The 14030-nt window shown below is 47.1% G+C and overlaps 1 protein-coding gene across 1 annotated transcript; it reads left to right on the top strand.

Moving 5' to 3' along the window:
- The first annotated feature begins 7854 nt into the window (after nucleotides 1-7854).
- Nucleotides 7855-8781, top strand: LOC137144916 (putative olfactory receptor 10D4). The gene has a single exon (XM_067535394.1). It carries the CDS (start codon nucleotides 7855-7857, stop codon nucleotides 8779-8781), a length of 927 nt encoding a protein of 308 aa, XP_067391495.1.
- The last annotated feature ends 5249 nt before the right edge of the window (nucleotides 8782-14030 follow it).

The raw sequence follows: 14030 nt of genomic DNA, 5'->3' as shown, positions 1-14030 counted from the left end.
GTGCTTTGGTTTAAGTGAAATTGTTGTCCTCGGTGTGGGGTATATTTAATGGCCTGTGAATTACAGGAGGTCAGACTAGATTATCTAATAGACCCTTAGGGCCTTAAACTCTATGAAATTCTCTCTCTCTCTCTCCACACAAAGAGGAGAATTTTGCATTATCATACTGAACTATTTTGGAGTTTTCTTTCGGTCTTGCACTCTCTCTGGAAAGGTACTTAGGAGTCAGCTAAATTCATGTTTCAATTCATGATGATTTGCTTTCCTTTTATTATTTTTTCTTTGGCTCTCTGATACCGTGATGATGGATGAGCTATAAGAACTGAATAGAAGAGAAGATAGTTGAATAGAAAAGAAGAAAGGAAAATAGAATTGAGTAGAATTGACCAAATACGAGTCCTGATTCTCCACTCACTTCCACCAAACGTATGTGGGTTAGAAAGGTTTACCCTTTGAGAGTAAAACTTGTGGGGTACAAAGGAATAAAGAAATCGTGATTTATTGAGATTGCTAATCAGGCTACATTCTCTCTATACCTCCAGGAATGATCCTGTCTTGCATGGAAATGGAGAATTGCACTGTGGTGTCAGAATTCATTTTCTTAGGGATCCCCAACACCAAAGGCCAGAAGACCATCCTCTTCATTGTTTCTTAGCTTTCTACCTCTGCACCTTGCTAGGCAACTTGCTCATCTCATCAGCCATCCTCGCTGACTCCTGCCTGCACACCCCCATGTACTTCTTCCTTTGCAATCTCTCCGTGCTGGACCTTGGATTCGCCTCCATCATTACCCCTAAATTGCTGGTCAGTCTCTGAGCCAAGAGTAGAACCATCTCGCTGGAAGGGTGCACGTCCCAGGTCGTCTTCTACCACTTCCTAGGCTGCACCCAGGGCCTGCTCTACACCATCATGGCCTTTGACAGGTACGTGGCCATCTGCCACCTGCTGCGCTACCTGATCATCATGAATTGGAGGGTGTGCACCATCCTGGCTGCCGGCACCTGGGTCACCAGCTCCTTTCACGCCACCATTCTCACCAGCCTGACCTTCACCCTGCCCTACTGCGGGCCAAATGTGGTGGAGTATTTCTTCTGTGACATCTTCCCCGTGGTGAAGTTGGCCTGCGCGGACACATGTCATCAAGACCATGAGCTTCACCAATATTGGCATGGTGCCCATGACGTGATTCCTCCTCATCCTCATGTCCTACGTCAGGATTGCTGCCTCTGTGGTGAGAATGCGCAATGCTGAGCACCGTCAGAAAGCAGTTTCCACTTGTGCATCGCACCTGACAGTGGTATACTTCTTCTTTGGGCCCTGTGCCCTCCTCTACACCCAGCCCTCCCTGAGCAATGTACTGGCTACCCCCAATCAGATCTTTTGTAACGTGGTCACCCCAGTGTTGAATCCGGTCATCTACATACTGAGGAATAAGGAAGTCAAGGAAGCATTCAGGAAAATGAAAGGGGGCTAATCCCAGTCCTGCAAAAATTGCTAGCTGAAATGGAATGTCTTCCAATAGGGGTGGTCAGGAAGTCAACGGATTTATGCCAGAGTTAGGTTAGAATTAAGAAGGAGGCCAGTGGAGTTACTCCAGGGTTAAAGTTAGATTAATAGATTATAGGGCCAAAAGGGACCACTGTGATCATCTGGGTCAGACCAATGGTCCATCTAGCCCAGTATCTGGTCTTCCAACAGTGTCCACTAGAACATGTCTTTTAGAAAAAATATCAATCTTGATATTAAAATTGTCCTCGATGGAGACTCCATTAAGGCACTGGAACAATTTACCAAGGATCAAATTACTCTCTTTATTAAAAATGTATGCAGAATATCCAGTCTGAATTTGTCTACCTTCAACTTCCAGCTATTGGATCATGTTAGACCATTCTCTGGTAGGCTGAAGAGCCAGCCCATTAGTAAGTATTTGTTCCCCATGTAGATACTTACAGGTGATAATCAAGTTACCCCTTAACCTGCTTTTTGTTAAGGTAAATAGCTCGAACTCTTTAAGTCTATCACTATAACACACTTTTTTTAATCCTTCAATTATTCTCATGGTTCTTCTCTGAATCCTCTCCAATTTAGAAGCACACTTCTTGAACTGTGAACCTCAGAACTGGATAGAGTATACCATCAGCAGTTGCATCAGTGCCAAATCTAGAGGTAAAAGAACCTTTCTGCTCCTACTCGAGATTCCTCCTCTATGCACTAGGATTACATTAGTTCTTTTGGCCACAGCGTCGCACTGCGAGCTTAGGTTCAGCTGATTTTCCACCACGACTGCCCAATCTTTTTCAGAGTCATTGCTTCCCAGGATACAGTCCCCTAACCCATAAGCATGGCCTAGATTCTTTGCTCCCAGATGTATATGCTTACATTTTGCCGTATTAAAATACACATTGTTTGCTTGACCCGCCCTTACCAAGAGATCCAGACTGGTGAGGAGGTCGGTGGGGTTATTCCAGGTTTAAGATTAGGTTTAGGATGGAAGTCAATGGAGTTTTCCAGGGCTAATGAGGAGGACATGGGTGTTTTCCTAGGAGTAGGGAAAAGGTCAAAGGAATGATGCTCTTATTGAGGTTGGGCTGAGGGCAGTTAGGTTATGCTAGGGGTCAGGTTACGCATGAAATCAGTAAAATTACCCAGGCTTTGGGTGAGGCAGAAAGTGAATATATTTATGCCAGGGTTAGTATTAGAACTTGGCAGGAAGTTAGACAAGTGACTTAATCTCCTTAGGGCTCAGTTCTCCACCTGATGCACTGTGGAACAAATCACTCTTTTCTCCCACCCATTTCTCCTGTAAGCTCTTTGGGGCAGGGTCTGTCTCTCACTGGTGTGGGTGCAGTGCCATTACCCTCTAATGGCCTTCTACAAAAGAAAAATAATAATATTTTTGTGAATTGTCATCAACTCTTATGAAGTGAAGTTTACCTATAAATAAAAAAAATAAATAAAAAAAGGAAGGGAAACCGAGTCAGATAATGTGAGCCATGTTGCTTGTCTTTTTTCCTGCAGGACAGTCCACACTATCACAACATCCTAGCATTGAAAACAGCCCTGACTGAGGGAGGAGCGCCCCTCCTGAGTTGCCTGCACCACCCCATGCACTGCAGCTCCCCTTTGCATGGCCGGGGTCAGCCTGAATTTTCTCTGTTGTTTCTTTGCCATTGTCCAGAAAACCAATTTCCAAAGAGCCACAAACCCAGAAGAGGGCGACTGAGCAAAGAGAACTTGGAATGGAAGAGAGGTGTACAGCTGTGGACATTGACTCTAAAAGCGGCTGTAACTTCTGATGGACAATGGGAAAGCTCCATTGACCTGCAGGCCCTGGGCACTGGATAGCTGCAGAGGGAGGAGGGGGGAGAGCAGGTGGCTGTAGCCTTTAGTAACTGAGAACTGTATCAACTCAACACACCTACATTTAAAGAGCCAATGGGGATTAATTGCAAAGCATTATCTTGTGGCTAGGACAAAGGAGTGGGACACAGGAGATCTGGGTTCAAGTACAGGTTCTGTGGAAGATTCCCTATTTGACCTTGAGTAACTCACTGAATTGCTTTGTGCCTCAGTTTCCCCATCTGTTAAACGGGGATCATTAAATCCTTTGTTTCTCTCATCCATTTAATGTGTATCCATTTCAGACAGTGACAGCCTCTTACAATGTGTCCGCTCAACACCCAGAAGAAAGGGGCCCACATCTGAGTTCCAGTTTGTAGATCCTACCCAAATACCAATGATAAGAATCAGAGGTGACCCAGGGTGCGTGCAGGAGGTGTCACGTGCATGCAGATTTCTGCCAGTGTTTGCTGGCCAGGCCCCCTCCCTGTCCACCAGCTCTTGGAGCAGGCTGAAAGCTGCGACCCAGGGGGAGACGGAGAAGCGAACACTTTGCGGTGAGAGCTGCAGGGAGGGGCATCTGAGAGCAGAGCGTGTGCATGCCTTTGAACTGTGCCCTCTGCCCACCAACAGCAGGTCCCAGCCGCCTCTGATAAGAGCAGTGAGAATACAACTAAAAAGAGTAAAATGCAGCTCCGGCCCTGCTGTTCCTGGCAATGACACATGGAACTCAGCTGGTGCCAGCCAAGAGTAACCTGGGAGCTGCTACCCAGCACAGTGATAAGGGCCCCCCTGGGCATTCATTAGAACATCTGCATTTTAATTAACCCCAAAGGCCATTCCACGTCCTGGTATGTTATGACTGAGCTGGGATAATCTGTCTACAGAGACTAATTATAACTTCTGCCTTCTGCCACTTCATTCCGGCTCCCAGATAAGATGCCCACCAGAGGAACTGGAAGAAATGACAGCGATGAAAAGAATTGCAAAGGGCCTTACTGACACTGCTCTGCTATGGCAGCAGCAAACAGATCCATGAGCTCAGAGCTGACAAACCCCTAACACAGCCCTGCTTCCCTGGCTCTGTCACACCCTCTGTGTGTGGGGTCTATGACCTGGTTTAGGTTACAGGCTATGCCAGCGATGTAGCTAACCACTACTAAGCCTTTAGCATCGAGGCACAGCAGAGGTGCAAGACGAGCCTTACCTGGCTAGTGAAGGAGCAGATATGGTTAAGTTAAATGAACCTTAATTCTCTAAAGATCCTTTCCTCCCATGAACACTGGTTGTGCAAAGGGCTGGGTAAGAGAACATGCCCGAGACCCAGAAAGACGCAGAGTGATGTTCATCCCAGTGGAAGGAGAAGGGATGGTGTTGGGGGTAATGCTCAGACTGGAATCCTGGACCTCTGGGTCACATATCCCGACTCTTCCACACACTCCTTTTGTGACCTCAGACAATTCAATCAGTCTGAGATTTTCATGAAAGCCAATAGGAGTTAGGAGCCCAAAGCCCACTGCACTAGAATGAGTTTTGGGAGCCTCCCTTCTTTGAAAATCTCACCCTCAAATGCTCTGTGCCTCAGATCCCCCTTGTAAAATGGGGCCGGTACCCCTTCCTAAGTTTGTGAACTCAAAGGCAGGGACAGTCTCACACTGTGTCTGAGCAGCACCCAGAACACTAGGGCCATGACCTTCCTGGAGTTGCTAGTGACCACAATACTGCCAGTCTGTACTGGATAGCAAAAAGTGATTCCAAGTGGTGGATGGGACATACGCTGTCCATCTGCACAGCGCTGACTTTCACCCTCAGAGATAATCACACAACTGCAGGACTACATCCATGTGCACAAAGAGACAGAAGGGGGCACAGGAGCAGCAGCTAATACAAACCAAGGAGAAAGCTCTGTTGGCAACAGAGACCGCTAGCTGAACACCTGCCCCAGTTCACTTCTATTTCAAAGGCCTGGGTGAAATTTGCTGGCTTGTGTTACACAGCAGGAGAGACTAGATGATAATTAACATCCCATGTCCCCTCATCAGTTATGGGTTAGATTCTCAGCTGGTATAAATCTACATAGCTCCTTTGAGTCCAATGGAGTTAGTCCTGATTTACACCAGCAGGGTGAGTGACAGAGGGGAATCAGCCCCATTGAACCCAATGGAGTTACTTAGGATTCAGATCATGCCAAGTGAGAGGAGAAACTGCACCCTGGTGGAGATGAGGATCCGGCCCTTTCAGGTTAATAGTGCTACCTTTATTTATGCCAGCTGAGCTGCTGGTCCTGGGGGTCTGTGAGGGTCCTCTAAAATGATGCAAAATCTCAGTTAATTGGGGACTCTGCTGAGGACTCAGACCAGGAGCCTGGAGGGGATTCAGAGACCGGGTCCCAAAGGGACCTTGGGTGATTTAAAGACCATGGACAGCCTAAAGGCTGTGGGAAGCTGTGAAAAAGCTCTGGGCTCTGCAGCAGCGTGTGGCAATAGGCTGTGGACATCCCTGGCTACCTTCGGTGACGATGAGGTCTGCAGGCTGGATAAGAAAAGCACAGACCGGGCACCTCTGCTGTGTGATGTGCTGTTTTGGGTAAGAAATCTGGACGCTTCTACACAGGGGTCACAGCCAGGGGGAAGAGGAAAATTCCATTCAGCTGGATTGTCCTCTCGCAATGCAGCCAGTGTAAGACAACTGGTCTGGTAAAGATTTTCTCTGTCCCTCAGTCTCTTCCTGTATTGAAATCTGTCAGTCTCCACCTCACTCAAGCATGATGTCACCCAAATATTTTCTTTATAGAAAAATCCATCCATCCATCTGTCCATGCATCTCTCTGCAGTACCTGTCTGCCTGTCTCTCTCTTGTGGCTGTGTATCATTTATCTCCCTCTCTCCATTAATCTCTGTGTGGCTATGTACACACCACAGTTTAGGTCGGTATAAGTTACGTTGTTTAAGGGACTGAATAAGCCAGTGTAAGTTACACTGACCTAAGCGCTGGTGTGGAGAATTCTGTGTGGACGGGAGAGCTTCTCCCACTGACAGCCACTGCTGCTCGTGGGGGTTGGAGTATTTAACATGACGGTAGAGCTCTGTCTATCGGCTTTAGCCTCTCTGTACTAGCAGTGCTACAGCGACACTGCTGTAAGCTCTGTAATGTAGCCAGCAGGTGATAACCCAACACGGCCCCTTCTCCCTTCCAACAGCACCTCTCATGCATGGGGAAAACTCCCTTAGAAAATGCAAATAGACACTTCATTATTGTCCTTCTAACCTGACCTTAAAGTTTTACAGAATAATATTATGATTATTGATATTTAAAGAACGCAGCCTGCTGATGATGGCTGAGCAGATTGCAAGCTGTTGCTATTCCTCTTCCTTCCTTTTCCCTGTCTCTCTTACCCGCATAAAAACCACCAAACAATTCATATCATTAACAAAGCTAGGACAATTCTTCACTGGATTCATTTGTTCGTATGTTGCATCTGCACCCTCTCCTTTAACACAAACACAGAGCAGCACCTACACTGATAAAAATGAATCCCTGAGAAACAAAGTTCTCCACTGCACACACAATAATCCCTCAGCAGAGAGGATGAGAGAAGGAAGAAACCACATATGACAAACGTTGGTCACATCCCCTCATCCACCAATGGTAGGCTCCATGGAAGAATCAAAGATACTGTGGTGATAAAGATGGGCAACAGCCTGCATAGAATAGAGATGAAGAAATTAGAACAGGAGAGGAGAGAAGAGACGAAACTGGAATTGAGTAGAATAGAATAGGACATCCCCTTTGTCTGTCCACCTTTGGATGGTAAGATCTTTAAGACAGACTTTTTCTCTTTTTGTGTTCTGCACTGCACAGTGAGGACTTGATCCCAACAGGCATGAGAATGATGTAAATATAAACTACAACGAATGAAAGGCAGTAATGGGGTGACATGCAGTAAAGCGGCGGCAGTGGAAGGAAGGGTGAGCATTGCAGAAATGGGATGATATATCCTTTTGTTTCTGTAACTCATGGGCATTATTTCTCTCTCCTACCCCAGGAATGAGTCCATTGTGGGGTTGGTCAACCACACTGTGGTGACTCATTTCAACCTCTTATGAATCCCCAACACTGACGGCCTTCAGACCATCCTCTTTGTCATCTTCTTAGCTTTCTACCTCTGCACCCTCCTGGGCAACCTGCTCGTCTCATTAGCCATCCTCGCTGACTCCCATCTGCACACCCGCATGTATTTCTTCTTAGTATGATCTATAAGAACTGAATAGATAGAAGATGGTTGAACAGAAAAGAAGAAAGGAAAATTAAATTGACTAGCATCAAATAGAATCGATGAAATATTAGAGTCCTGATTCTCCACTCACTATCACCAAACTTACGATGGTTAGAAAGGTTTACCCTTGTAGATTAAGTTGTAGTGTGCTAAAGAATAAACAAACCATAATTTATTGAGATTACTAATCTGGCTGCATTATCTCTGTGCTTCCAGAAATGACCCCGTCACGCGTGGAAATGAAGAATCACACTGTGGTGTTTGAATTCATTCTGTTAGGGATCCCCAACACCAAAGGCCATGAGACCATCCTCTTCATCAGCTTCTTAACTTTCTACCTCTGCACCCTGCTGGCCAACCTGCTCATTTTATCAGCCATCCTCGCTGACTCCCGCCTGCACACCCCCATGTACTTCTTCCTCTGCAATCTCTCCGTGCTGGACCTTGGATTGGCCTCTATCATTACCCCTAAATTGCTGGTCAGTCTCTGGGCCAAGAGTAGAACCATCTCACTGGGAGGGTGCATGTCCCAGGTCTTCTTCTACCACTTCCTAGGCAGCACCGAGTGCCTGCTCTGCACCGTCATGGCCTTTGACAGGTACGTGGCCATCTGCCACCCGCTGCGCTACCTGATCATCATGAACTGGAGGGTGTGCGCCATCCTGGCTGCCGGCACCTGGGTCACCAGCTCCTTTCATGCCACCATTCTCACCTGCCTGACCCTCACACTGCCCTACTGCGGGCCCAATGTGGTGGACTATTACTTCTGTGACATCTTCCCCGTGGTGAAGCTGGCCTGCGCGGACACATACGTCATCCAGACCGTGACCTTTACCAACAGTGGCCTGGTGCCCATGACCTGCTTCTTCCTCATCCTCGTATCCTACGTCCGAATCGTCTACTCCATCCTGAAGATGAACTCATCTGAAGGGCGACGCAAAGCAGCTTCTACTTGCGCCTCACATCTGACGGTGGTGACGCTGTTCTTTGGGCCCTGCGCCATCATCTACACGCAGCCAGAGCTGAGCAAAGTGGTGGCGACCGCTCTGCAGATCTCTGCCAATGTGGTAACGCCCATGCTGAACCCGGTCATCTACACGCTGAGGAACAAGGAGGTGAAAGAGGCTCTGTGGAAACTGAGAGGGGGTCAGACGACTGCACGTTGATGTGCTGCATCTGAAGAAGTAGCATGTGGGTGAGCATTGAAATAAGTCTACAAATTCATCTGTGTGGCTCTTATGTGACTTACGTGAGAGTGTCTCTCTCCTTCTGCGTAGAGCCCTACCTGTATATCTGGAGCTCTACAAATCATAGAAGTGCTCCTAAAAGCATCTAGCTGTCTTGGACATGCTTTCAGGCTGATATTTTCAAAGCTGCCTAAAGGATAGGCACACTCAGTCTGCTTTAAAATTAACAGGAACTGGAGAACCAAATCTTCTAGCTGACTTTGAAAATCTCAGCCTCATTGCACAAATCTACAGAAGCCAGGGCAGCATCTTCTGCAAACTCAAAAAAGGAAGAAAATAATTCCCTTCATCAGCTAGCACGGACCCAATGTCAGCAGCACCTGACTTACTTAGAAGTCTTAGTGCATCCCACTAGGCACCTCATCCTCTTTGTAAATGTAGAGCTTAGGCTACATTTTAGAAGATATTTAGGCACCCAGTGGGATCTTTCAAAAACACCTAGCTCCCAGGGAGAACTGGGCTTCTTAATGGCTTTTGAAAATGGGCTTACTCTGCTAAGTCACTTCGGTGGTTTTGTGAATGTTACCCTCTACTCAGACAGAGAGATAGAAAGAGAAATCAAAAAGGAAGAAAACATGCTAATCGGAGATTTAATGAATGTGAGAACTCTACATTCCTCACAGGCACTGTATTTTGGACTTCTTGTACATATGTATTGTGTCTTCTGCATCCGTTGCATTTGAATTTTGAGCAACATTCAATGTGTATAAAACCTAAACCTAGGACTAAAAGGAGGGGTGTTTCGTTTTTCATCCTCAGCTGTTTTATTGGAACTTGTCTCTAAGTTGCCTGTGCTTCTTCTTGGTGTGCAAATTAAAAATAAAGCTGGAAACCAGTGTGTGGAGAGGACTGGACCCATTTATGAGACTGGCAAATAAAAAGTGAGATTTAAGAAAACAATAAAAACATGAAAGGAAAAAAAAGGTTGGACTTTGAGGCTGGGGTTTCCAAAGGGCCCAAGGAAGTTAAAAGTCCATGGGAATTAGACACCTAGCTCCCTTTAGGCCTCCGAAATTCCCAGCCTAAAGTGGAGGTGTGATATTATGTTCATTCGTTTTTGCAGAGGGTGAGTTTAACGGTTATATACCACTTAAGTCCTAAAATATTTATTATATTTGCACACTTAGCACGAAAAACTGATCACCACAAGATATTATTGAGATCAACAGCTTAGTAGATTTCAGAAAAGGATCAGACATTTATATGAATCATGAACATTGTGAGTTGTACAAAACCCCCTCATCATTGTCGTCAAGGACTAGTTGTACATTTTCCTTTGAAGCTTTTCTTTGATGGAAAATTGGGTTTTCAAGGGACCTGCACAGGGGTAAACATCACCCTCTAGATGGGAAAGGGAGCTTCTGCAACTGAAAACCTGCTTACAACAACACACAATCAGCTGGGCACCAAGGAAAGTAATTCTACTGGGCCAGAAATGTATAGAAATCTCAATGCATACAGCAATGGCCACTTTGACATCACTTGGCGTCTGAACCACTGACTCCAGCGGAGCTCTGGCTGGTTCACTCCAGTTGGGGAATCTGGTCCATGGACTCCAGTGCAGATAGAGCAGATTCACAGAAGTCAGAAATCTGTCCTATTTAACACTGTGTGGATCTCTAACAACGCCTAGAGCTCTGGCTCCATTGTGGCAAGTACTGTGCAGGGACAGTCCTTGCCCTAGGGAGCTGATGTTCTAAATCGCCAAAGGAGGCATCATTATCCCCATTTTACAGATGGGAAACTAAGGCACGCACACATCAAATGACACAGGGAGTCTACAGCGGAGCTGGGAACTGAGACGGGCTGTCTGGAGTCCCACTCCAGCGCCCTCACCACAGATCCAGCCTCCCTTGTGAAATATTGAGAATGGTCTTTTGTAGCACTGAAGGGCCTGTCCAGGATCCCTGTCAAGGTTCATGGCCCCATTGTGCTGAGTGTGGCACTAGACAGACAGACAGGGTGTGCTCCAAAGATGGGACGTGCTGATGGGAGACAAGACGTGTTCGTGTGGCATAGCAGGGGATAGGGTGGGGGTTTACAAAAATAAGACCATGGGGTGACATACGTAATTTTCTTTGTATGAGCTGAAGAGCGTGGACAGTTCCAAGGGGTGGGAGAAGGGCATGGACGGACCAATGGACTGATGCAGTTTGGCCGTTGCTATGTCCCTAAAGAACGTCAAACATGCTGGATTCTTCCCTGGGATCCCTTCTTATAGGATCCTGAAATTCTTTTGTTTTTCCTTTTCCTTCTTGCATTAGAACATAAGAGCCACAGTCACGGCCCTGGACCCCATTGTGCCAGGGGCTGTACAAATACAGAACAAAGACACAGCTCCTGCCCCACAATGCTAATCCCATGCCCTCCCCCCCCCTGCAGTCAGAATGGCTTTTCTATGGCCCCTGTGACTGCAGCCCCACTTCCAACCAGGCCTGAATGGATTTAGCCTTGCTGTCCTGGGTTTTGTGCAGTCAGAAAATAACCCTCATGGAGAAATGAATGCCAAGTGACTTGCCCAAGGTCATACAGTGTGTCTGTGGCAGAGATGGAAAAAGAACCCAGGAGTCCTGACCCCCCACCTCACCCTGCTCTTACCACATGAAAGAGAAATGCAATCCAAGAGTCATGCAAGCCAAGCTGTGCTTCTCTAGCCATAAGAGTATTGGAACAAACGCCCCCAGAAAAAGGGCTAGAACCCAGGAGTTCAAGCGTTAGACCCCTACGCTCCTCCCAGAGCCACGGATAGAACTAGGAGTCCTGAGAACCATCTCCAAGTCAGCCAGTTCTCAGGCAGCTCCTGCTGAAGGCAGGATAAATCATAGCTCAGGCCCAGGCAGTTTCCTGCCCCCCCTCACATCAGGGTGTCTTTCATCTCCTTGTTCCTCAATGTCTATCTGAGGGCGTTGAGGGGTGGGGGTCTGTTTCTATGACTCATTTGTTTCCATTTCTCCTTCAGCTCTGACGGAGCTTTTCTCTCTGCAGCGTCTTATAACCTCGCACCTTGTTTCTGCCATTCCTCCTCTTCACTCCCCCCGCCCGGCCCCTTGTGTATTTCTCTCCCTCAAGGTCGCTCACAGCTGCTCCAATATTCAGCTGTTGACTTTTGCTGTGTTTTTAAGCACATGATGATGATGCCTCCAGGGGACATTATTAGAAGCCTGGTTTGGGCAAAGTGAAGACGACCCACGTATTTCTTTAGTGAGAAGAGCCCGGGGGGCCTTGCTTGAATGGAGCACTCCTGCAGATTGCACCTGGTCCCGGCAAAGACCAGTACATGTAAGTGCCTTGCTTCATTTAATGCACCAATTCTGACAGAACACTGCTCTGGCTGGTATCTCAGGCCCAGCCTCTCCCCACATGCAGCCCCCCGCCAGTCAGTCTGAGCCCAGTGCTCTGCTAGAGGATGCTGCTTTACAGAGCGTGGAGCGGGCGACCCACTTGGATGTGCTTGGAGTCAGTGCTAATCCCAATGTCCCAGAAAAGTTCTCAGGAGCACTGTGCTGGAGGGAAGAGGGTGGGGGGCTCAGTAGATAGCCCTGTTCTCTCTGGGTATGTCTACACAGGGATCAAAAACCTGCAGCTGACCTGTGCCAGCCGGGGCTGTGTGGCAAGTCTTTTATCCCTGTGTAGATGTACTCTCTGAGTCAGGGTGCAGGGCGTGAATGCAGTGCTTGGGTCATTAGTCATGGCCATTGGCGAGGTCATGGCACATTTCGATCAAAAGAGAGGTTTGAACCTTCATTTCCTGGCTAAATTCTAACACAGACACTGCTTTACATTGTAGGTACAGAGACAGCTCTAACGTAAGGCAGGTCATATCCCCAGCTGGCATAACTCACCAAAGCACCAGTGCAGTTAATGCCCCTAGGTCTTTTTACACTGAGCAAATTCACTTTGACTTTTGGCTGTAATGTGTAGACGCCAAGGGACATGTCTATCAGACGACATGTGAGCAGGTCTCCTTTCAAAGCAGGGCTGGGTGGGAAAAGGTTTTCCCGTCTCATGAGAATTTTTGACATTTTGAAATGTGTTAGAACGGAAAAAAGCAAAATCTCAACAGTGTAAACTAAAAAAAAATCACTTCGGGGAAAATAAATGTTTTATTCTGATCACTTCAAAGTTTTTCAGTCGATACTGACCTTCTCCCCTTTTTAAAATGTCTAAACCAAGAGCTGTTTTCACTCAAAAACCTTACAACTTTCTGGTGTGACAAGACTGGAACGTGATGCTTCAACAATCTAAAAAACAATCTAAAAAAATTTTAATCAAATATCTATCTTTTGGGGTCAGGTGTTTCATTGAACCAACACTGTTTAATAAGCAGTTCTGTTTTAGAAAATTGGCATTAGCCTACCAAAAACATGTCCCCTCCCCCCCAAAAAAACACCCCAACAGAAGAGATCCACACACACAAAACACCAGAAAATTTCTGACCAGTTGAATTTCAAAGGTTCTTTTTCCTGGCATCTGGCTGAGCTAAGTGGAGGGTTAGGGGAAGTATGAGGAGCCTTGGAAAGATCCATTTCTGCTTGAGTGCATGCATCGCTCTGGGTTCCTCCATGGCCCCTCATTTACACCAGCGCATCTAACCTCACTTATGCGAGGGACAGAAGGGTTTTCATTTCCATTTCACAGGCTGAGCAGCAGAGAGGTTGTCAGATGCTCCTTTGACATGCCCAGCATAGGTAACTCACCCAGGCAGTCTGTGCAAATCTTGAACCCAAGTCTCCCGAGTTGCAATCTGCCCACAACAGCAAGTTGTGTTGCTCCTACAAATGGCAGGAACTCTGCTACACGTCGCTGAGCGCTGCATACTGGCAGCTTGTCTGTTAACACGCCATGTGCACACACCCAGGCACCTCTCCTTCACAGAGAGCTCTTGGAACGCAGCCCAGCACTGCGACCGCACAAGCAGCCTTTGCAGGAGGAAAGGTCTCTGCATCTTTCTGAAGAACCCTGGCCCAAATCCTTCGCTGGTGAAAATGACCCCCAAGGGCTGCAGCCCTTTTCTCTGAATGCCATGGCTCTTGGCTGCTCGCAATCTGGGCAGCGTTCAGCCTGCAGACCTAGAGGTGAAAGGTTTCCTAGGACAGCCTCAAGTCAAGTGCCCCAGGTCTAGGCCAGCCTGGCAGATCTCGTTTATACTTATTGCCTCTATTATGGTA

The sequence above is a fragment of the Emydura macquarii genome, unplaced genomic scaffold (genome assembly GCF_026122565.2).
Source record: "Emydura macquarii macquarii isolate MOO-44397 ecotype Brisbane River unplaced genomic scaffold, CSIRO-AGI_Emac_v2 contig_3496, whole genome shotgun sequence".
In the NCBI taxonomy this organism is placed as follows: Eukaryota; Metazoa; Chordata; order Testudines; family Chelidae; genus Emydura; species Emydura macquarii.
Note: the sequence above shows the minus strand (reverse complement) of the source record. Positions and strands in the feature narration are given on the sequence as shown.